This window comes from Erithacus rubecula (genome assembly GCF_903797595.1).
Source record: "Erithacus rubecula genome assembly, chromosome: 5".
Lineage (NCBI taxonomy): Eukaryota > Metazoa > Chordata > Aves > Passeriformes > Muscicapidae > Erithacus > Erithacus rubecula.
This window is the reverse complement of record NC_136687.1, coordinates 46,562,676-46,584,429: the sequence shown is the minus strand read 5'-3', so window position 1 is coordinate 46,584,429 and position 21,754 is coordinate 46,562,676. Positions and strand designations below refer to the sequence as shown.

General features: G+C 39.8%; 1 protein-coding gene across 5 annotated transcripts; it reads right to left on the bottom strand.

The window, feature by feature from the left end:
* Positions 1 to 925: 925 nt before the first annotated feature.
* On the bottom strand, positions 926 to 17,834 carry INTS12 (integrator complex subunit 12). 5 transcript variants are annotated; one of them, XM_079305779.1, is made up of 9 exons: positions 17,718 to 17,834; positions 17,087 to 17,135; positions 13,408 to 13,554; positions 11,684 to 11,847; positions 9,663 to 9,809; positions 8,980 to 9,167; positions 5,111 to 5,270; positions 3,622 to 3,774; positions 926 to 1,870 (listed from the first exon to the last, which is right to left on the bottom strand). In XM_079305779.1, exons 4-9 carry the CDS (start codon positions 11,837 to 11,839, stop codon positions 1,301 to 1,303), a joined length of 1,374 nt encoding a protein of 457 aa, XP_079161905.1. In that variant the 5' UTR covers positions 11,840 to 11,847; positions 13,408 to 13,554; positions 17,087 to 17,135; positions 17,718 to 17,834; the 3' UTR covers positions 926 to 1,300. The 5 variants fall into 5 exon arrangements, with proteins under 5 accessions (XP_079161905.1, XP_079161902.1, XP_079161906.1 ...); XM_079305776.1 differs by lacking the exon at positions 13,408 to 13,554 and having other exon boundaries at positions 17,718 to 17,821; XM_079305780.1 differs by lacking the exons at positions 13,408 to 13,554; positions 17,087 to 17,135 and having other exon boundaries at positions 17,718 to 17,828.
* Between the last annotated feature and the right edge of the window lie 3,920 nt (positions 17,835 to 21,754).

The following is a 21,754-nucleotide window of genomic DNA, read 5'->3' as shown; positions in this document are numbered from 1 at the left end:
AAACTATTCCATTGGCAGTTTAAGGAACTTTACCCTAAATCTTAATTGTGGAAAAAGGAAATGAGGTATGGGAAACAGCTGCACATATCAAGCTTTACACACACTTAAAATACAGGATGGCAAAGAAAAACAGTACCTTTCACCTGCCTATGGTAGTCTGTGTGGTGGGTTGACCATGGACAGATGTCAGGTGCCCATTCCAGCTGCTCTGTCATTCATTTCTCTCCTCAGCTAAGTAAGATGGAAGGGTCATAGGTCAAGATAAGGTGAGTGAGAGATCACTCACCAATTACCATCATGGGCACGACCCAGCTTTGGGAAGATTTATGTGACTTATTACCCATCAAATCACAGTATGATAAGCAGAAAATACAACTGGCATGCAAACCCAATACAGTCCAAGATGTTTTCACGTTTAGAGATGCTCCCCTCATCACAGAAGGAATTGAGGAACTTGCCATGTGCTGGTCATGGACAGCAAGACTCAAGGACGTTTTCCAGTGTCCACCCTGAGCCAATTCTAAGATGAACACAACCTGGAGCAGCTGTGATGAAGAGAGGGAGCACAAACTGTGAAGAACAGCTCAGGAGTAAGAGTGGAGAGCTGGAGTACCTGATATTTCTCAAATACAGGACAGGTCTCCACATTTTAAGAAAACTTGAAGACAGTTTTGACTCTCTTCTTTTCTGTTGAAGTTTCTCACTGAATAAAACCAAAGTAGGCCAATTTAGCCAACTGCCAAACCAAAAATCTCAATTTAAATACACTGTAGTTGAACAGTTAAATTTTGAAATTAAAAGAAAGTAATTTTCCCCTAACAAGCTTTATAATTTGAGGTAATAAACTCTGCACAATATAGACAGCTCTGAACATCTGAAGCATCACAAGTATTGGAGTATGGGGCAAAAGAAAAGTGGCAATGACTTCCCAGATTAATAATAATTTTATTATTATCACTTAAGAATGATGGTTTCAGCAAGTTCAATTTATTGAGTATCTACACAAATGTGGGTGTTTTAATATTAAAAAAATACCCAACTTTTACAATTTCAAGTTTCAGTGCTTTGAGCTACAAAACCAGGAGTATGTAATAATGAATTCTTTTAACATATTCAGTTCACAGATATGCAAAGGCAGAAGGAATACCAGAATTACTGAAGTTTGACCTTCTGTATAACATAGGGTTTGAGCTTCCCTGATTGAACCTCTTTCAGTCCAGTACCTGGAGGATTTTCTTTAGGAAAAACACCGATGCTGCCATCTTGCAGAAGGCAACAGCAACATCAGCAAGGGGCCAGACTACTTCTTGAGCTTCTTCTGAGCAGCCTTCTTCTTGACCATCTGCAGCCGTTTCATGGCGTTGAGCTGGGACTCCTGCGAGGTGGGGCCCTTGAGGGGCGCAGGCTGGCTGCCGGCGTCGGGCGCGGCTTTGCCGGAGCCGCTGCCGGCGGAGCCGCTGCCGTTCCCGCCGGCGGGGCCGGCGCTGGAGCCGGGGCTGGCGCTGCTGGGGCTGGGCAGCCCGGCCTTGCTCACGTTGTCGCTGCTCACCGAGCGGCTCAGCGGCGCCTTGCCCAGGGTCAGCGGCGGGGGAGGCTTCAGCTGAACGGGGTTGCTGCTGTTGTTGGCAGAAGCTATTTTGGCCCCCAGTCCTGTTTTGGAAGTCGCCAGCCCTGACAAACCCGCGGGTTTCTGGTTATTTGAAGAAGCCGCGGGTTTCCCGCCGGCGCTCTGTGCTGTCGATCCCAGTTTGGCAGCTGATGGGTTGGCAGAGGAGGTTTTGGCTGCAAAAGCAGCCCATCCTGTAAGGCCACTCGTTGCTGAAGAGGAAACGCTTGTACTGGCAGAGTTCCCTGAAACTGCTGCTGAGGTCTAAAATAAATAAACATTCTTATTATAGCAGCATCTATTTGTGTAACACATGGCAGCAGGATTACACCGAGCCTCTGTTTCAGTTCTTTTCCCAGGAACACCCAGTGGACAATATTTCATCACTGGTCACCACAGTTGGAAGTACTAACAAGAACAGGAAAGTATGCCAGGTGCAGCCAACTTTTAGTCTCCCAAGCACACAGAAAAAAATAATACCTTTTCTCCCCTTTTTTCTGTACACTTAGCAGACTACCACATAGCACTGTGATCCCTCCATAAACAATAAAAGCCCAAATTAGTGACCTACATAAAAGGTGGTGGCCTGCATTCTGTTTTATTTGTTTACTGTTGTTACCAGGCATCACTTTTTAACATGCTGACAGATGCTCGTAAAAAAAATCAGACACTGAGCAATCAAGTATTGCATTTATTAGTCTTTTGGTCAAAGTAGTTTCCTTTCTTCTTGGTTCTTAGCAGCTTGTACCACAGATAGAATAAAAAAAAAAAAAAAAAAAAAAAAAGTACTGTTCTAGTCTCTTCCCATTCAGGTACTGCAAAAGACAAACTTCCTGCAAACATGGGTTCCCTTTGCCTGCAAAGCACTGTGCTATCCACATTGAGCTCCCACACCCTAAACCCATAATTCTCAGGCTTCAGGTGAGGATATGTTGATTTAAATCAAAATTACACTAAATGGCAGAGTCAAAACAAAAACTAAACCCTTCTATTCAAGTAATACTCCTTTTATAGTATACCCAGACAGCTTCACACAATAAAGTTGATGGAACAATCAGGCCCCAGGTCCTACAACCTGTTTAGGCACATAAGTAACTCTGCTGAGGTGAAAAAAGTAATTCACAAACATAAGTGCTAGAGCAATATCCATCCTAGTATTCATGATGGTTTGCATACAGGCAAACATAACTTAGAGCACATGAATAATTGCTTTTTCTAGGAAAGGGTCATGCTTTATTAGACTACTCTGCTTTGTATTACACTGCTGTTGGTTTACCACCTCTGATCAACTTTTGACACTATTTTAACTTGGAGAAACAGAAACATGAGGCAACACAGAATCACAGAAGAGAATCACAGAATGGTTTGGGCAAGAAAGGATCTTAGAGATCCTCTTGTTTCAATCCTCCTACCAAAGGGAGGGGTGCCACCCCCTAGATCAGATTATATTTAAGAAGCTCCTAAATTAAATCTCGCTGAGTCAGCAACATTTTCCCTACAATGAAATCACAGAACCAGCTAGGCTAGGAAAGACCTTCAAGATTATCACATCCAAGAGTCAAACCCAGCACTGTCAAGGCCAATGTTGCCATGAGAAAAAGCCTTCTAAGTGTCAAAATACATATAAGTTACTTGACTAGAGAGAGCAAATAATGCATTTTTATGCAATTCATAGAATCATAGAATGGTTCAGGTTGTGGAAAGAACTTTAAAGATTATCTAGTTCCAACACCCCTGCCATAGGCAGGGATGCCTTCTACTAGACCAGGTGGCCCAGAACCCCACCCATCCTGGTCTTGAACACTTCCAGGGATGGGGTATCCACATGAAAAGTGAGGTTTTTTCCCCCCATTCTTTGCAAACCCACTATGCTGCAGTACTACTCAGTCAGCCTGGTGTAGGAGACTGTTTTCAGTTATGGCTCTTATGTGAAAAAATTGGTCTAATTGAAAAAAAAACCCTACTATCTGTGCAGTGAAGCAAACTCTTCCTCTGGTAAATTTAAATGACATTACCTTGACTTCTGTTCTCTTGAATGCCAAAAAAGCTGGTGGGGTCTCAGGTTTTAACTTGATTTCTGGTTTCTTGACCAATGGATCCTTCAAAGCTGGTGCAACTGAAACCACTGCAGGAGCTGGTTTTTGAGGTGGTTTTTGTGTCTTCTGAGCCTGTGTAAGTGGTAGGAAAAAAACACCCTGAATTAGTTATGGGCCAAGTAACATGGACTGTTTTGACTGTTAACAAAAAGCATGAGCATTTTAAGATTGCAATCTAGCCTTTACAATTTCAGGTTTAATGGCCCCTGAGAAATGAGGCAATAGGGGATGTGGAGATGTGCTGGGTATGGACCTGGAGACAGGGTCCAGCCAAAAAGCATCCTGAATAGAACTTGCTATTTCAGAATGGAAAGAGTGGCAATGTTGATGCTTGGAGAGCAGGAAAGCAATGGGCCTTTACACCAATAGGGCAAAGACAGGTAATCTTGCAGAAGACAAGGACATAGTCCAGCAGTACTGGGATGTAGGTGAGAGCCTGCTAAGAAGGAGCAGGCAAAATGGCAGAATTCATGCCAAAACAAAAAAAGGAAAGGTCATATTGAAGGCAATTGCTCAATGGCTAAATTGGCTACCCTGTGCAGGAACTGACCTCAAGCAAACATTGCTCTGAGTTCAAAGGCCTGATGATCATCAGAATAATAATGCATTTCAGTCAATGCTGGTACATCCTAGGCCAGGATCTTACTTTGCCTTCTTTCCTTGTTTCTTAATGGAGCCATTTCAGCAGAGAACATGTGCTAGGTCATCGCAGAACAGTTTCAAAACACATTTTCTGCTCTATTTTTCTGTATTCTGGGTGTGATTTTAAAACCTCAGAACTAAAGTCACTAATGTTGCATGCACATAAAGGTGCTGTCTTATGTTTCTTTCTCATAATGAGATGAGCAGGATTCTGGTAGGATACTATTTAGTCATGCAGATAAATCAAAATAAAGGCTTTTTTATTTTTTTTGTGTTGTTTTTTTTTGTTTGTTTGTTTTGTTTTGGTTTTTGTTTTGTTTGTTTTTACTGAAACATGCTATCCTCAGCTTATCTTTGACCCTCAGAACATTCAACATGTCAAACTGAAATTTGCGGTCTTGTCCTACAGGAAAAGAACCATTGATATCCAAAGCTGAGAAGAAAACTTCAAGGCTATTACTAAAATCTGAGTACCACTTGAAATAAAAAAAAAAGGTTTTAACTTCTGCTTGCCAAGCAGAAAACAATCCTATTTCACTCTTCTTCACTCACCTGATCTTTAAAAATCTTTGTTTAAGAAGTGCATTACAGAATACCCTCTGAGACGCTACATTAAAAACCACAGCTGCAGCAAGGGAAGCACTGAGAAAAATGGTTCTCCAACGTGTTTCCTAAGACTTGTCTAACCCAGGAAATATTCTCACACAGTAGCAATAGCCTGCTGTATTCAAATAGTGCTCACACAAGACAAAAAATGGAGTCCTACCATTCTCTTCATCTGCCTGGTACAGCGGGCGCAATACCAGACAAGTCGAGGATCATTCACTTCCTTGTCTGTCACCTGAGGTTTATGGCAATCCTGGTGGTAGAGATTATGGCACTCCTGACACTCCACTAGCTGATTCACAAAAGTAACTGTCATTTGCCTGCAGAGCAAATAGTTAAGAACAGATTATGGGAGAAAGCACTTAGAGGATTAGCCAATTGTTGAAAATTTTGCAATGCTTAAGATAAAAAATAAAAATATTTTTCCTTTCACATATATTTTCTACCTGTGGCAAATCAAATGTATTCTTTCTCTTCCTGTATCAGTTTTTCCCAACTAATATTTTAGAAATTTGGTATTTTTTTAAAGGTAATATCTTTCAAGAGATTTGAAGACTTCCATTCTATTGTATGTGTGTATGACAGTCCCTGTTTAATTTCTAGATTAGAAATGTAAGTCTTGCCTGCTTTGGTACACCTGGGCATTTTATGGATATATCACAGTATGCCAATCATTACTTCCTCATTACAACAGCATATGAGGGACAGTCTCCATTCAGGTAATTTTGCTGTCAGCTGCAGAGTAGTACAGATCAAGAATAAATAATTTCTCAATGACAAGCAAGTAGGAGTGCTTTCTGCTGCAGGATTTAAAAGCATCATCACCCAAGCTCTATGCTACTTTGAAGATGCTTTATTAGCCATCCCTTTGGTCCTTACCACATAAACAGACACGTGGAATTCGAGATAATACCAGAATCACAGAGAGATGGAATAGAAAGGATTAATTGTGCAGCCCTGCCTTGAAGCAAACATGCAAGCTGGTGATGAGGGCTTCATTTTGCGTGGGCCTTGCTGAAAGTAATCACGCCGTATAAATGACACTTTAGTGATATATACATGGCTGGGAGTCTGCCTGTGAATTACCCAAATACCATTTTCCTAACGATTCCTTCTTTCAGATGACAAATCAAGCTATTTAATTGCTAAGCTGCTTTTGCTCATATCCCCGAGGAGCAGGTGCCCAGGTAACCATGGAAACTCTATTTGTAGATACATGGGGAAAGGTAATCCCTTATTTCTTTATATAACAGAAAAACAAAGTCTGAAGGTATTGTCCATATAAGTACTGGAACATTTTCTAAGAAAGATTCCTCTTTTAAACAGGCTGCTTTAAAACAGAAGGGGAAATGTTTCTGAAATTCTAGGGTTCCATTATTTTACATTCAGGATATTTAAGATGTTTTGCTTGGTTTTTTATTCCTAAATTGGATCAGAACAAATAGCCTCAAGGAGGGAGATTCACCCTATTTTACAATTTAAAAAAACAATCCCCAACTGATTAAAAACCCATGAACTCTTCATGCTCAGAAACAAGTTAAATAACTTACTTCAAAATTATAAGATAACTAAGGAACAAACCTATTTATTTTTTTCCGTTTAAAAACCAGCTAAATAAAACATTCATAGAAAAATAGAATGTTATTTCCAAATCATTTTTTTAAAAATATTTTTCTATGAGGAAAGCTTCGCTATCATCTACAAACTGCAAGTATTATTTCCTCTTTGTACAACTGAGGAACCAGTGAGGAGCTTCCATATCTGATGAGTTGTCTTGTGTTTCCAAAGCCTACAGATACTGGAGAGGGTGAAGTTATTTTAATACTTACTCCCTCCTTAGTAAAAAAGAACAACTAACTTGATATAAAAGAAGAAGAAAACACCACAGGCACCCACATTAATACTCCTAATCACTATGAAAATATATTTGACACTTGGCAAATCTTGAAGAAACATTTTATTCTTCTGCTTTAGCTTTTACATCTGTAAAAAGGAATAGTTAATATTCAAAAGCACTTTTTTTTGCATTTGTGAACCCATAGTTGGTTTCTTGCTACTTGTCTCTTTAAGCAATACAAATATAAACTCTTTTGCTACGAACTCCATCTAGTCTGCAATTTGACATGTTTTCATTCACAACTGTTTGAATAATATTAAAGGATGTAATTTGAAAAACATACAGGAATGTTATTATTTTGGCTCAGGATATTATCCCAAAAAGGGTGCATATTTTCAAAGTAAGTAATAAATAGAAGAATGTTGTCTGACCAATATGCTGGATTCAGAACTTTAAAGCACAAGTCCTCTGAAAAACATCCAGTCCACCCTGAGCTGGAGACAGACAACCATGTGACACCACTTTCAGCTGGTTCCATGCAAAATGAAAACAATCCAGAGTATTGGTGTGACTGTTGCCACTCTCTCTCTAATGAGCTGTTCCTTCCCTGGCAGTGTCTGTCTGGCATCAGAGATATCTTAGTTACCCATACCCATACATCTTTGGCAAGAACACTGGAGTTGGTGACCATGAACTGGTAGAAGCAAAGCCTTCAGGAGCAAGATTAAGCAAAGATGGATTGTGGAACAGCCAATGGAACCATGTATCTGGCCTGTGCTTTTCAAAGTCTTGGCTACACTGAGCACAGGAACTGCATTTTCTTTCTTCAGTTTCTTTACATTGCAGGCATTTCTCATCCCTGAAAGTGTTTTTCTTTGCCAGGGAAGACACAGAATTAATCCACAGCAGGTCAAGACTGTTTAACAAAACTTCATTACCCTCTCCTGCCAAATAAGGTAATACTTTACTATTTTTAGCAGCATTTTAACATACCACTGAATGGAGCTTTGCCTCTTTTAGGAGACAGCAAAAATGGAATTTGCAGGTAAAAAGGTAAAGTTCAGATATTTCTATACTTCTTCCTTTTTTCAATGTCTGTAATAAGAAACTAAATATTTGAGCTAACACATGTGAATAACAGGAATTCCCATCAGGTCCCAACTGGCCACCAGCACAGTCAGCTGTAACTACAGAAATTTATGCTCCACGCACTGACAACACTTTCCTATTTTCACAACAGGAACGACCATGGAAATGATGAAAGAATGAAATTATAAGGCACCATTTCCCAGCAGACTCAAGCTGAGCTAAAAACATACTGCTGCCAAAAGGCCTGACCCTTTTCCCTGTCCTGGCTCCATACTCCTGCATTTACACATGTGCCAGTATAAGCATTTACTCTTACTGAGCTGACTGAAACCCAAACCTACTGAAAAACCCACGTGGAGAGCTGATCCAGAGGCTGATTCAGCTGATCACAAACTGTACTGGCAATACACCCCCCTAAACAGTCCAGGGAGGAAGACACAACTGGGAGAGCCAAACTGTTCCTTTTGGCAGCAGTGGGGGCCTAACAAGGATATAAATGATCTGTGAAACAAAATCCTGATGTGAATGATTTGATCCTAGGGTAGTTATTCATGAGTATTTTATACATCTGTTAACACTAAAGGTGCCACATTAATGAAGTCCAGTTTTAGAACCCTTACTGGAACGTAAGAACAACCTGTCTTCACTGCAAGATATATTTACTGATAAAATATGGCTGAGTGCAAACTAATGTCAAATGATTGCAAAAAGAAAAGCAACACATATAGGATCTCATATTAATACTACCTAAAAGTGCTTTCAGACAAGAACTGATTTTTAAAAAAAATGCTTCTCACTAGCCATTAATATTTTGTTTTACAGTAACTGAAAACTGTATTTGTCATGATAGGTTTTGCATCATATCTAGTTTTATTTTTCACTTGTCCTTTCCTGCAGAAGAAAAACTGGTTCACTCTCTAAAGATTCTATTTTCAAGAAACCATTCTTATTAATAAAGAAGCCTTAAAAGTATTATCAATTTTGGATATTAAATGATTAAGTAATTTCTGGAATAAAAACTATGAGAAGCATTAACTCAATGGTACACAATTAAAAAAAAATAAGCAACCACACCCAGCTGGAATGAAGCAATGCTGACTTACCTGCAAACAACACAGGCTAATCCCATTTCCATGGCAAAGTCATCAGCACTGGTTTCCTCAAAGCTAGAAAAATCAGTCATGGAAAAATCCTTGCTTGTCTGAACTGTAATAGGAGAGGAACGAGCCTCTTGCTTCTCTACTCTGGGCTTCTTTGGTGCATCAGCTCCTTCAGCAGGATCCCCTTTCATCTATTAAACACACACACCGAGAATGTGAAAATGCAACAAACTAACAGATTATTAAAATGGATTTACAGTGTAAGAAGGTGTACTTTACACAACATACATACAATGTATTTTCTTTAATAACATATTTTCTTCAAATTATTTATGAACTAGAAGTTCAAGTCCTTTTTTGTACTCCACCTCAAAATCCTGGAAAAAACTTTGGGAATATCACATTTCAACCTGCTACATTTTAGCAATCTCTTATGAGATAATCTCTTAGGATTTAAAACAGAATGGTTTGGAAGGCACTCTGTATATCCAACCTCCCCACAACGAACAGGGAAAACAATCACAGAATAATTACAAGAAGACATTTATTAGATTGCCCAAATGGCAACATGACTGGCTAATACAGCTCATGGGCACCATAAGATGAGATGAAAAGGGGAGCTTTTGTCTAAAACATTTTTAAATTTATTAAAAAAGTTATTTCACTAGAGGACCAAAACAACTTACTTTATCTGCAGATCTCTTTTCTGTTTCTTTTTTCACCTTTTCTGATGCAGTGGGCTTGCCATTGTTGTTGCCAGAAGGCAAACTGGATGAAGCTTTAGGCTCTTGCTTAATGGGTTTGGTAACAGATACTTTTGGTTGCTCTACTTCCTGGAAACAGAAACAAAAATTGAAGCCAAATTCTGCAATTGAGTTCTTACCTAATTTGCAAATAGTGAGATAACAGGGTAGGTAAACAATATGCCATACAACACTGATCATCTACATATACACTTTTTATAAAAACATTTCTTAAAATATTTTCATATCACATCAACAAATTAGTGTTTACATTGCAGACAATTAATACAATCTTCCCTTACCACTCACCTTTCTGAGGAAAAGGTGCTCCTTTTCCAAAGACAGATCCTCTTTGGAACATTAATTGGAGACACTTCTGCTTTTAAAATTCAAAAAGGTAATGAACACGAATTTTCAGATAGTTCTGAGGACAAAATTCAATACAAGCTAAAAACATAAGCTGGTAACCAATATAACCAGACATCAATATTTCACTCCTTCATGGAGAGAAATACTGACCTCTCCTTAATCTCAGTCTATATTTGTCTATCAGATTAATAAATTCAGATCTCAACAGAAATCAATGGTTCCCATTAATGACACATTAGTGTCAGCAATAATCAGGAGAGCCTGTAAATGAGTGACCAGTCACACTGCTGGGCACGAGCAAGGTACCCCTCCCAGCTGGTAAGATGGGAGCAATTCTCTGCTGTATACTGGGACAGGTCCTAAGGCCTGAACTTCAGCTCTCCAAAGTTGCTTGACTTGACCGTGGTAATCCTGTGCTCCCTACTCTCTTCTTGGATTTCATGGTCAGCCACAAATTAACCCTGCAGCCAGTGAATGCAAGGAAAGGAATTCTTGTACTTTTTTTCATTTCTGACCTTTGCAGTCCTGCTGATATTGGATATATACTGAAAAGAGGAGAACAAAAGATTTCTTCTTCTGGCCTGAGCCACAGTTTCACCTGAGGGCAGGTGACTGCCAGCCAAGCTGTTATTAGAATTGGCTTCCCAAACCTCTTTGCACTGTTATTCTGCTCCCTGCTTCCTCTTTAAACCACACATTGCTTCTTTGAGCTCTGACATAAGGGGCACCTGAGAATTCTGAGACCTGAGATAGGTCTCAGGGAGTTAACAAGATGAACAGAAAGGAGCTAGACCACACAGTAAAGCAGGATGTATGCTGAGCAGTAGTAACATCTTTTAGTTATTTGGAACCACATAGAAATGAAATATTGCACATGTATCAGCATACAGACCATCATTAGAACACAGCAGGCTGACTTGCAGGCATCCTAGGGGAGAACAAGACCTCATTAACCATATGGTGATACACAGCAGCACGAGGATGTCCCCGACTGGCTATTTCCATACACTCATCTCAGAGTCAAATATTCTCTCTAGCAGGTGTGCAGTGATTTTCAATAGATGGAAAGCCATGTTTGTCCATTGGACAGCAGAGGTTTCAGCCTGCAAATCATTTCTGCTGTGAATCATTTTTTCTTGTATGATTTCATCAGCAGAATTTCAAGGAAAGATACAGCTTTATTGGTAAATAGCTAATTTTGTTTTTTATTTACCCATGGAAAAGGTAATATATCATATTATATATATAATGTAACAAAAGATAATATAAAGAACTTTCAGTTCTGAAGTGTAACTGCAGAAATACATAAGTATGGGTACACCTTACACAGCATATCTGATATAATGCTGAATATCTCTTTTAAGTCGTGGTGCATCAATAAGGTAAAGAGATTTTTTTTCCCATTAACTTCCATTAATTGAATGGATTATGTTGCATTCAAAAGGGCAATGATGAATATGAACACTCCATAATTACTTTTTCCTTTTCCTTAACTTCTGATTCTCTTTTAGCTTTTCAGCCACAGGAGAGATGTGGGAACAGCAGGAGCTTTATTAAGGCACACAAAAAGGAGACATGCTCCCTAACACCAGTACCTTCTGAGAGGGACGATAGCTGGAGTCAGTTCCTCTGGCCAAAGACTCATCAAGAAGTGCTTTCAGCTTTTCAGCAGAGTCCTTGCTCTTTGAGTGCAAAAAGCCCAGGGCTTTCAGAAAAATGGGATCCAGCTCCAAGTTCACTGTAGCAGCCATAGTTGTGTCTTCAACAGGAGTTAAAAAAAAAGAAAAACAACAAAAACGTTATTCACATAAAGCATAATTCAAACAGCAAATAGAAAATTTATTTTCTTTTCAAAATTAAATTATATTAAACCACAGCAAGGATTATATATGAAATAATTATCATTAGAAGATGACTGTGAACTTCAACGCTGCAGAACTTAAAATACGATTGGACATCTGAAATGTCAAATTCATTCTTTGGCATATATGATATTCAGAAAAGAAACTCATCATACTTATGCAAATGAAAAAATATTTCATATTCTTGATATTTCATACATAAAAACATTGAAAAGTATACAAAGTAAATTTTAACTTTAAGAAAAGCAATTACCACCCTTCTCCTTAACACTTTTTGCACATACTGTGATTTCTAAGTCATTGATCATTTAAGAGCAACTAGGAAAATTCTTACTTGTAGAAGAACTAACTTTTGAAACTTCTGAAAAGAATAGGTCATTGGAACATATAAGATGCAAAGAGCTAGTGTATTCTATCTATCTATCTGTAACTATATCTATATAAAATGTGTACATATATATATATATATACAATAGCTGAAAAATCTATTTTTAAATTTAGCTGAAGTAGTGAAAACATTTGTAACTCAGATTGTGACCTATCCATGTGACAGTCTAAGTGTAATATCAGATAATGACTATCCAGAACTGCAAGATGCCACGTGTTCATGGAAATGGAACAAACTGAGGAAAAGGCTACAATGCCTTTGCCTCATAGCAATCCATTCCTGCACTCCAGAGCACTTAAGTCTTAATTTGCTTAAAAAACCTCTAATGAATGGCATTTACATCAGAAATTGCTCCTATGAAGATAGATACCTAACTTAAATGAGTAAATTACCATTAATAATTTAAATTTATAATTTAGAAATAACATGGGAAGTTTCCAGATATTTTCTAAAAATGTATGAGACGTATTATTGTTAATAATCCCTTTAAATTTCATTTAAAACACATCGGGATGTTAGTGGGTTTGGGATTTTACCTACAATAATCCAGAACACATTCTTGAAAACCTTTCATCAGTTCTTTCATCAAGAGACTGTATGGACAGATTTTACAGCTTCCAAGGTTTTGTCTGATGAATTCCTTTTGATATTCACGTCAGTGAACTTTTACCTATCTGGTCAAAACTAAGCACTGGCAGGCTGCTCCCTCCACACTTGCCTACAAGTCCCCAGGAACCTTTGTCTCCTGCTGAGCTTCCACGAGACACCAGAGAATCGCCTGACTGAGATCATCAAGGAGTTCAACATACAGAACTTCATAGGGATTTTATCAATGGAACCAGCAGAGAGTTAGGAAAGCTCTTCAAGAGCCTTTTCTCTCTTCCTTAATCTTTACTACTTGACAAATCATTTTCTGGTGGCCACAGAGCTTCTGCCAGAAGTGCTGTGCACCAGCTACTCAGCTGTATCACAGATCAAGCACAAAGAGCAGCGCAAGCCCTGTCTTGGCAATTCGGTCTCTCTCTGATGACTACAAAAAGTGAATTCACAGAGCACAGAAAGCACATACCCTCTCTTCTTTGTGCATCTACCTCTGATAAATGTTCTGGCTGCTCTTGAGATCTGTGGGTAGATTATGCCCCACATTTCTTTGTTCTGTGAACATGCCTTCCAAGTGTCAGTACCACATACTCAAACCAGGACTCTGCCAAACCCTCTGTTAAAGGAAAATGGCAGAATTGAAACACTAATTTCAGATATTCTGTAGAACTCCCTATTAAAAAGAATCCTTTAAGTTCTTCTCTGAGGGAGAGAGGAATTCTACTACGAATATATACTTGTGTACATGAGAAACAGTCATTCACAGACATTCTCTAATATTTAGAGAACAAATGTAAACATAATTCCATTTTCATCTCTCTGAAGGTAACACTTCCCAGATTTGTTTCTAACTCCAGCTTTTTAAAGACATATATTGAAAAGAACTGTTAAACCCCAAATTTCAGAAGGGTTCTCCACACTTATTCTTTTCTTTTTTATGTAATTGCAGGAATTCTTTCTCTGTTCTAGAGGACAATTATAATGTCCCAGGCTACTACAGTTATGACAAGAAATTTCTCATGTGAAAAGAGGAAATTGGGCTCACTAAACAGTTCAAGTATGCTCAGTTTAGGCAAGTAGTTTCAAATTGTGAGTTAGAGAAGGGAAGTATATTCAATAGAAAGATGAACACATCAATAACTGTCTTAAAAATAGCATCATCTGAAAAAAGCAAATTGATAATTATGCTCTCCTTGCGGGACCATAATAACACTGCTGTCAAACAGGATACTAACATAAACTGTCCTGGTCCAAAAGGTAAATTATTGCTTTTGGCAGATTTTTGCAGATCAAACCATTTTTATCAAACAGTGGTTTGACACTTATAAACCTAAGATCCAATTTCATTCATTCATGTTTTCATTCAGAAATTATTCCTCTGACAGTCAAGTCAGCATACAGCAATGTGATAGCCTTGAGACAAGGACAGCTGAGTGTTTCCATGATGATGCCACAGGCTATTCTGCAATACAGACCTTCTTGACTTTCTTCTTGAAGTGGAATCTTTGTTCAGGAAATAATTCAAATGCTGTTTAGAAAAGAGTGAGTATGACACTGTCTTTTCTGTACTGGATTGATAATGCAACTGTGAGACCAGAGAGCTGTGTTAAAACCCTCGAACCCTGAGCAGAACAGGTTTTGCACCAAGCAAGCACATCCTCTGGCAATCCAGCATAATCAGCCTAATCCTAAAAGAACCTTTCTCAACTTAGGTCTCTGTTACCTCCCAAGGTGGACTATTCTAAGTGGTTTAAATCCATGGGGAAATATAGATGTTTATCAGTGAGTTGCTATTCTTAAAACATCCAAGAAGTTTTGGATTCTTCATTTCTTGAGTATACTACTGTCTTCTGTCAAATACAATCACCCTTAACTGTGCACTCTACAGAATTCTAATTTAAGACTTATTAGATTATTAGGGTGTAGGAGCCCTCTTTCTTTTTTTTCATTCATTTGCCACCTACTATTTTGCATGCCTGCCCATATATTAACTTACTCATCATAACTTGCAGCTACATGGATCTACTTCCATTATATTTTCAGGTATGGTCATATTTTCAACCATCTGCTTCTGAGCTCCTATTCCTATTATTTTCTGAGGCAGGTGTACTACTAAATACGCTTTATCAAGAAAGTACATATCTTCTATTTATACTGCAATGCTATTATAGACTTCTGCAATTATGCCATCCTTTAACAGACTTATAAATATTTTTAGTTTTTACTGCCACTGATGATTGAAAAGCCTTTCACTCACATATCCTTTTCAGCTACCTTCAAGATCTGTAGCAGATACCTTAAAAGACAGCCACATTAATCAACAGCATATAATTCCTTCCAATACATTCACTGCACAGTTTTTCACTTACCACAGTGAAATCAATTCACTTTACACTGTACCTTTGGATCCTTTTGTTCCTCAGAATTTAGTCTCTTCCTGACTACATCTATTAACAATGACAGTGGCAAGTTTTGCTTATTTACCAATAATGCCTCTTCCAGGCCACTTCTGGATCTGATGAGTCTTAAGAAAGTAGATCATGGAAAATCTTAAAAATGGTAAAATATGAACTTCTATGTTGAGTGTTTGCTACAGTATCTTAATCAGCACTTGATTTATGACAGCATAATTTCTCAGTTACTTTCCACAAGGGACATTTCAAAACTCATGCATTTCAGTAGTCTGGATAACTGTATTAATGAGAACAATTGTATTAATCAGTTCTAATATCCTTGTCATCTTCTTCAAAGAATCTTTTAAGACACATATAAGATCTCCTGTCATGAAGTTGCTAGTACTGGAATCCTTAATTTTACATTCTATTCTACAACATATTTTATCATGTACTTTTAAATTAGTATTCCAATCAATATCACTGTAACCAGTTTATCCAGTATTTTTAAGATTACACTAATGCCCTATATTTGCTGTTTTCTCCACAGAAACAGTGAATTATTTAAGAATCAAAGAATCATTCCCTGTGGAAGGGACCCCACATGGTCATCCTGTGCAACCTCCTGTTCAACGCAAAGTCAACACTGAATTCAGACCAGCTTGCTCAAGACTTTTCCAGCTGGATCCTGAAAATCTCCAAAGATAGGAATGCAAAAAACCTTCTGGGCTACCTGTCATAATGCCTCACTGTCCTCATTTCCTTGCTTTGAATTGGAGGTTTTAACTTGGGCTGTCTCTTATTCTCCCACTGAGCATGTGAGTATGAAGACTGGCTGTATCTTTCCAATAACAACCTCAGGTAGATTAAAACTTCCATTATATCCCCCTAAGCCCACAGCAAATGGTATCCAAAACTCCCTCCATCTTCAGATCTAGCTATTTAGTCACAGATGACAAGCCAAATGATCAGACATGATTTATCTTGGTAGATCTGGCTCTTTCCAGTTTCTACCTGCTCCTTCTTATGCCACAAATGGCTTCCTCCATGTCCATCCACAGGAGGAAGGAATGAAGCTGACCAGTCTGTTGTTCTTTTGCTTGTCCTTCTTGCCTTTTAGGAAGGTGAGCCTAAGATTTGCCTTTCTCCAGTCTTTGGGACTCTCTCCCAGTCTCATGGCCTTTCAAAGACAGCAGAAAGCAGCTTGAAGACCCTGTGAGCTGTTGGCACTCTTAGATACACTCCACCTGGGCCCATGGACTTATCAGGGACACAGTCCTGCTTCAATCCTACTCCACAACTTGCAGTTCCTCCTGTCCTTAAGCTCTGCCTTGTGGCAAAAGACCTTGGGAGACCTTACAGGTCAAGTCTGTGGCGAAGAAGAGATCAACTATTTGACCCTTGTCTGTGTCTGCTGTCACCAACACACTTGTTCCACACAGCAGTGATGTATTTTCCTTGTGAATCCTTTTCCTGATAAATGGCATGACCCTTATGAGTACCTTTCAACTCAAGATATTTTGTGATAATTGTACCTGCACAACTGAGATTTGCTAAGCCACTGGTAAATTGAGTACAGCTCCACCACTGTTTTCACTTTTGCCTTATTCAATGTCTACAGCGAAACTTATCAAGTGTACAAGTGCCTGGGTATCATCTTCCTGGTAATGTCTCAGAGGGAAAAGCAAACTTTAGTTAAAAACAAATTTCTGAAACAGTTACGCTCAAGCCACAACGTGACCCTCCGCAACCTACTTGCTGCGAATTTCTCCCTGGGATTTCTTTTTAAGAAAAGGCCTCTCATCTGAAAGCAACGCTTTAAATGCTCAAAACAATAAAATGCCCCCCTCCCACAACCATTACTGCCCGCCGCCCTTCCGCAGCCGTCCCTTGGCACCACCGTGTCGCTCCGAGCGCTGCCGGACACCCCGAGCCCGCCCGGCCCCGAGGGAAAGAGCGGCTCCCCTCTCCCTCCCTCCTGCCAAGCCCCTGTTTCTCCCACCCAAACCTACCCTTACTGCCCTCTCCCAGCCCCTTTCTTCTCGTCCCAAACGCCTCTTCCCGCTCCCAAACCTCCTCTTCATTCCCCCTCTCAAATTCTCTTTCTCTGAACCGGACCCTTCTGCCCTCTCCCAATCTCCCTCTTCCTCCTCCTAAATCCCTCTTCCTCCCCTCCTCCCAAGCCCCTATTCCCCTCCCAACCACAAAATTCCCTCTTCCTGTTGCCAAACCCCCTCCGTCTTCTCTCGACTCCCCTCTTCCTTCATCCTCCCAATCGCTCTCTGCCTCCTCCCAATCGCCCCCATTCCCACCCCACATCCTCCCGATCCTCTCTTCCTCCTCCCAAGCCCCCTCTTCCACACAGAACCGCCCGCTGGCGTCTCACCGGAGAAGGAGGAGAAGGAGAAGGAGAAGGGACAGGAAAGGAAGAAGGTCCGCCGCCGCCGCCGTCCCCCGGCAGCGCGGGCCGCGCGCGGCAGTTCCGGGCGGCGCGCGGCCCGGGCCGGCGCAGGAAGGGGCGGGGCCGGGGCGGGAGCGGCCGGCCCGGGGTAAGGAAAAGGAGCGGGAGAAAGGGCGGGATGAAGGGAAGGTGGTGGTGAAGTGCTGGGGCTGGTTTGGTAGCGCTGCTGGAGACCGTGAGCAGCTGGGAGCAGAGGCTTTAGCGAGCGGGTCTCTGAGAGCGTTCTGGTTCGGTGCTGTCGCTCTCTGCAGCCGCCGAGCTCAGGCGTGTGCGGCCGTCCAGAATCCCGGCTCTGTCCCGTATGGCCCGGCTCTGTCCCGTATGGCCCGGCTCTGTCCCCCATGGCCCGGCTCTGCCCCGTCCCCCATGGCCCGGCTCTGTCCCGTGTGGCCCGGCTCTGTCCCGTATGGCCCGGCTCTGCCCCGTATGGCCCGGCTCTGTCCCCCATGGCCCGGTTCTGCCCCGTCCCCCATGGCCCGGCTCTGTCCCGTATGGCCCGGCTCTGTCCCCCATGGCCCGGCTCTGCCCCGTCCCCCATGGCCCGGCTCTGTCCCGTGTGGCCCGGCTCTGTCCCGTGTGGCCCGGCTCTGTCCCGTGTGGCCCGGCTCTGTCCCGTCCCCCACAGCCCGGCTCTGTCCCGTCCCCCATGGCCCACTCGTGTCTGGCTCTCCAGTACCGCCCGCAACTTTCACTTTATCCCAGACCCACCCGAAGCTCGGGTCCAAAGCTCTTCTGTGCTTCCCTCAGGCCTCCCTGGGGGTGCGGGGGTTGCCCTGAACGCATCCAGTAAATGGATCGTCTTGGATAGAAATGTGACTTCAGGCTCTCAAGTTATGTGCCTTAAGGCACAAATAATGCTTTGCACTAAGTTAAATATTTGCCACGTTTTAAAACGACATTTTATTAAACATTTCTCAAATGTTAACGCACCTGCTTAACAAAATTGTGTTTTACCGTGTAGTAATGGGATCTTTTTCAGAGACTAAAAGGAAGACGATGTTTATGTACTTACTTAAGTGTCTTTAATTTTTATAGGAAGCACTTGGTTTTTAAAGGAACAATTTTCTTTATTACGTTGTTAATAGGGCAACTGAGTGAAACTAATTTGTTTAGTACATGTTGAAAGGGAAGAGAAACTGGTAAAAAGCAGCACAGCTAGTGAAAGTTACATTTACATAATATTTATAATTTTTAAGTAGGTGTCTTTTATACTGAAGATAGGCAGCATTATTTATGTTTATATTTTAAGTTACAGTGCAAATCCTGTATTGATAATTGCTTTTAATTTTCTCACTTTCAAACAGTGGCTACTGTAAATAAGGGCAACAGAATAAAAAAGTTCATCTCTTGGCACAGAATGGTCTTTTTATGGTCTAATTAGAGAAAAAAGTTGTGGGAAAAAATACTGTGAACAAATAATATAATGTCTTATTAGGTTTGGTTAGTTCTCTATTGCACATTTCATTTTATTGTATATGTCTGCATCTACTTTTGTCTCAGTAAACTGCCAAGGGATTAATAAACAAATTTAATGGATGGGTAGTAGTTATGTGAAAATCCTGAAGTGAGAATGGGCAACCAGGTAAGCTGTTCAGTCTTTGAATTGAAAATCTGTGCATAAATCCACAAGGAATATAGATTCTGCAGAGGCAAAACAGTGCAGAAAAGCACCTGTATTGGAAACAAAAAATATAGGAAGCCACTTTATAATGTCAGTGCTTAGAGACAGAATGTTAGAAGGAATTCTTGGAAGTGAAATGTGGGAGAGGGGTGGGGTGTGGCTGTGTCAGAGTGTACAGCACAGCTGAAGTGATAATTCAAAAAGTCCTTTCTTCTCACAGAAAACAATAAACAAACAGGTAAAAACACTTATAGAAAGAACTCCTGGACAGGTTGTTTTAGTTTTTCTTCTGGGAGAGATCTGAGAATAAAATTAGCTTGACTGTATTTTTCATTGTCACTAACTGACCTTAAAAAAACTTCAAAATCTCACAACCAACGAAACAACAAAGCCCTTAAAGAAAAATGTCTGCATTTTTGGCTTGCCCTAGGACAGACTTTCAAAGACACTGAACTAAAAATTCCCTTTGTGCTTTTGCTTTTTCACATGTGTAACAGGAACCCAGGAAACTTCCACCTTGCAAGACTCTTTGAAAGTCTGTGAGATGTTCAGTTATTGGTGTGATGGAGGGACACAGAAATTTTTCCAATAACTAACAATTCAAATAAATCCAGACTGACTGCTTTGATATTCTAATGACTTATGTAACAAGTTGCAGTCATTATGGAAGCCCATTTTGTTAAAATTACTGTATTGTAAGAAGTTTTTAAAAATAAATTGTAAAAATGGATGATTAATAGATGGAAACTGTAGAATTGCACACTTTGGAAATAGAAACCTTGTCAGAATTTACCAAAATATTTAGTAGTTTTGGATAGCATGAAAGTGACTAAAATAGCTGATAGAGTCCAGGAACATCAACTAGAAGAAAAAATTGAGTGATGAGGTGAATGTGTACGTCTGAGTGGTTTGCATGCCCAGCAAAAGATGAACTTGTGAGCTCTTTGTGTTCCCATGGAAAGCAAAAATAATAACCCAAATACTTATATGAGTGCTTCTTAATATTGATAGAGGTTCTCTAGTTGAGAATAGGAGTTAAATGCTAGAAGATATGATGTGACTATGGTCACATAAGCAGTAACTCTTTTTGATTTACCTCTGTATGATTTCTATCACAGAGCTGTACTTAGGATATAGAGTCTGTCTCAACTTCCATGCTGTCAAGATTTACCCAAATAAAATATCTTGTGGTAAAGTAGGTATTGCATTGTGTTCTGTCCTGTTCTTTGTTTGGCAGTGTATTAATTAAAGAAAAGCAACAGTACTCAGAGCCACTGTTCTTGTCATTTAGTGGTTACAAATATTTCACTGTAACAGACATTAGAATGTCAGATGGACTTGATTTTGTTCTTCCAGTCCCTGTTTTTGGGCAATTGATTTGGTCCTGTGGTAGGTAATATAAAATAGTAAGTGTGATGTCTACATGGAAAAAATAAATTAAATAATCAAGATGTGTCAAATGAAAACTTTTTTAGTTTTTTAAATACTTGCAGCATGTTCATGTAATTGTGCAAAGACCTTATTAATCTAGACAGTTATGTATATCACTGATGCTGTTCCAGTGCCACTTGTGCTTTATATATCTGTTTATAAAATGTTATTCTGGCCTTTCTTAGCAACATTTAAATATATTTTCCTCACTGTGCTCAAGCTGTGATGCTCGTTGTAAGAGGGCCATCTAGTGTTTAAGGCTTTTCAATGCCACCTGTCATCTGTGAGGGAATGGGCAATTCTGCTGAGTGATGGAACAGAAAAATTACTGCATCAGTGCCTTATCTCAAACTCCTGTGGAATACTGTCGTAGGAAAAATGTAGCTTTCAACTGCAATGAAAATTATTTGAGTTTTTAATATGCTAAGAAGATGTTAATTTCAGCTCTGCTACTAATGATTTTGACTGCTTTAAAGTTGTAAAGTAGTTGAGCATTTGAGGTGTTCATGTAATAAGTATCACAGGATGAATGTTTATTTCCTTTTGAGTCCTTCAGTCATTATCTCACCCATATCTGGATTAGTTTTTAATACAGAAACCATTATTGTTTCCCGTGGCCTAAATACCTGCTATAAATGCCTTTTAGCAGTTACAAAAAGACAGATGTTTGTGTTAGGGAACTGTGACAGATACATGCTCAGGAACTTGGTTTTTTTAATAATGCATGGTTAATATTGTGGGGGATTTTCATGTAAACAGAAATGCACCTTGCTATGAAATGTTTATGAGCTTAAAAATTTAAAATTGAACATTTTCTTTAGGTTTTGTTTGATGACAATAATATGCTAAAATATGAAAAAAGAAATACAGAGATAATTTTCCTATTTATGATCCGGTATGTGAAGAGACA

Coding starts and splice junctions, on each gene's coding strand:
- INTS12 (XM_079305776.1), bottom strand. CDS start 17,135: ATGAGAGGCCTTTTCTTAAAAAGAAATCCCAGGGAGAAATTCGCAGCA. Junction 9,810..11,683: donor GCTATCGTCCCTCTCAGAAG/GTACTGGTGTTA, acceptor TTCTGTTTCCAG/GAAGTAGAGCAACCAAAAGT. Junction 9,168..9,662: donor AAAAGAGATCTGCAGATAAA/GTAAGTTGTTTT, acceptor TGTGTTTAATAG/ATGAAAGGGGATCCTGCTGA.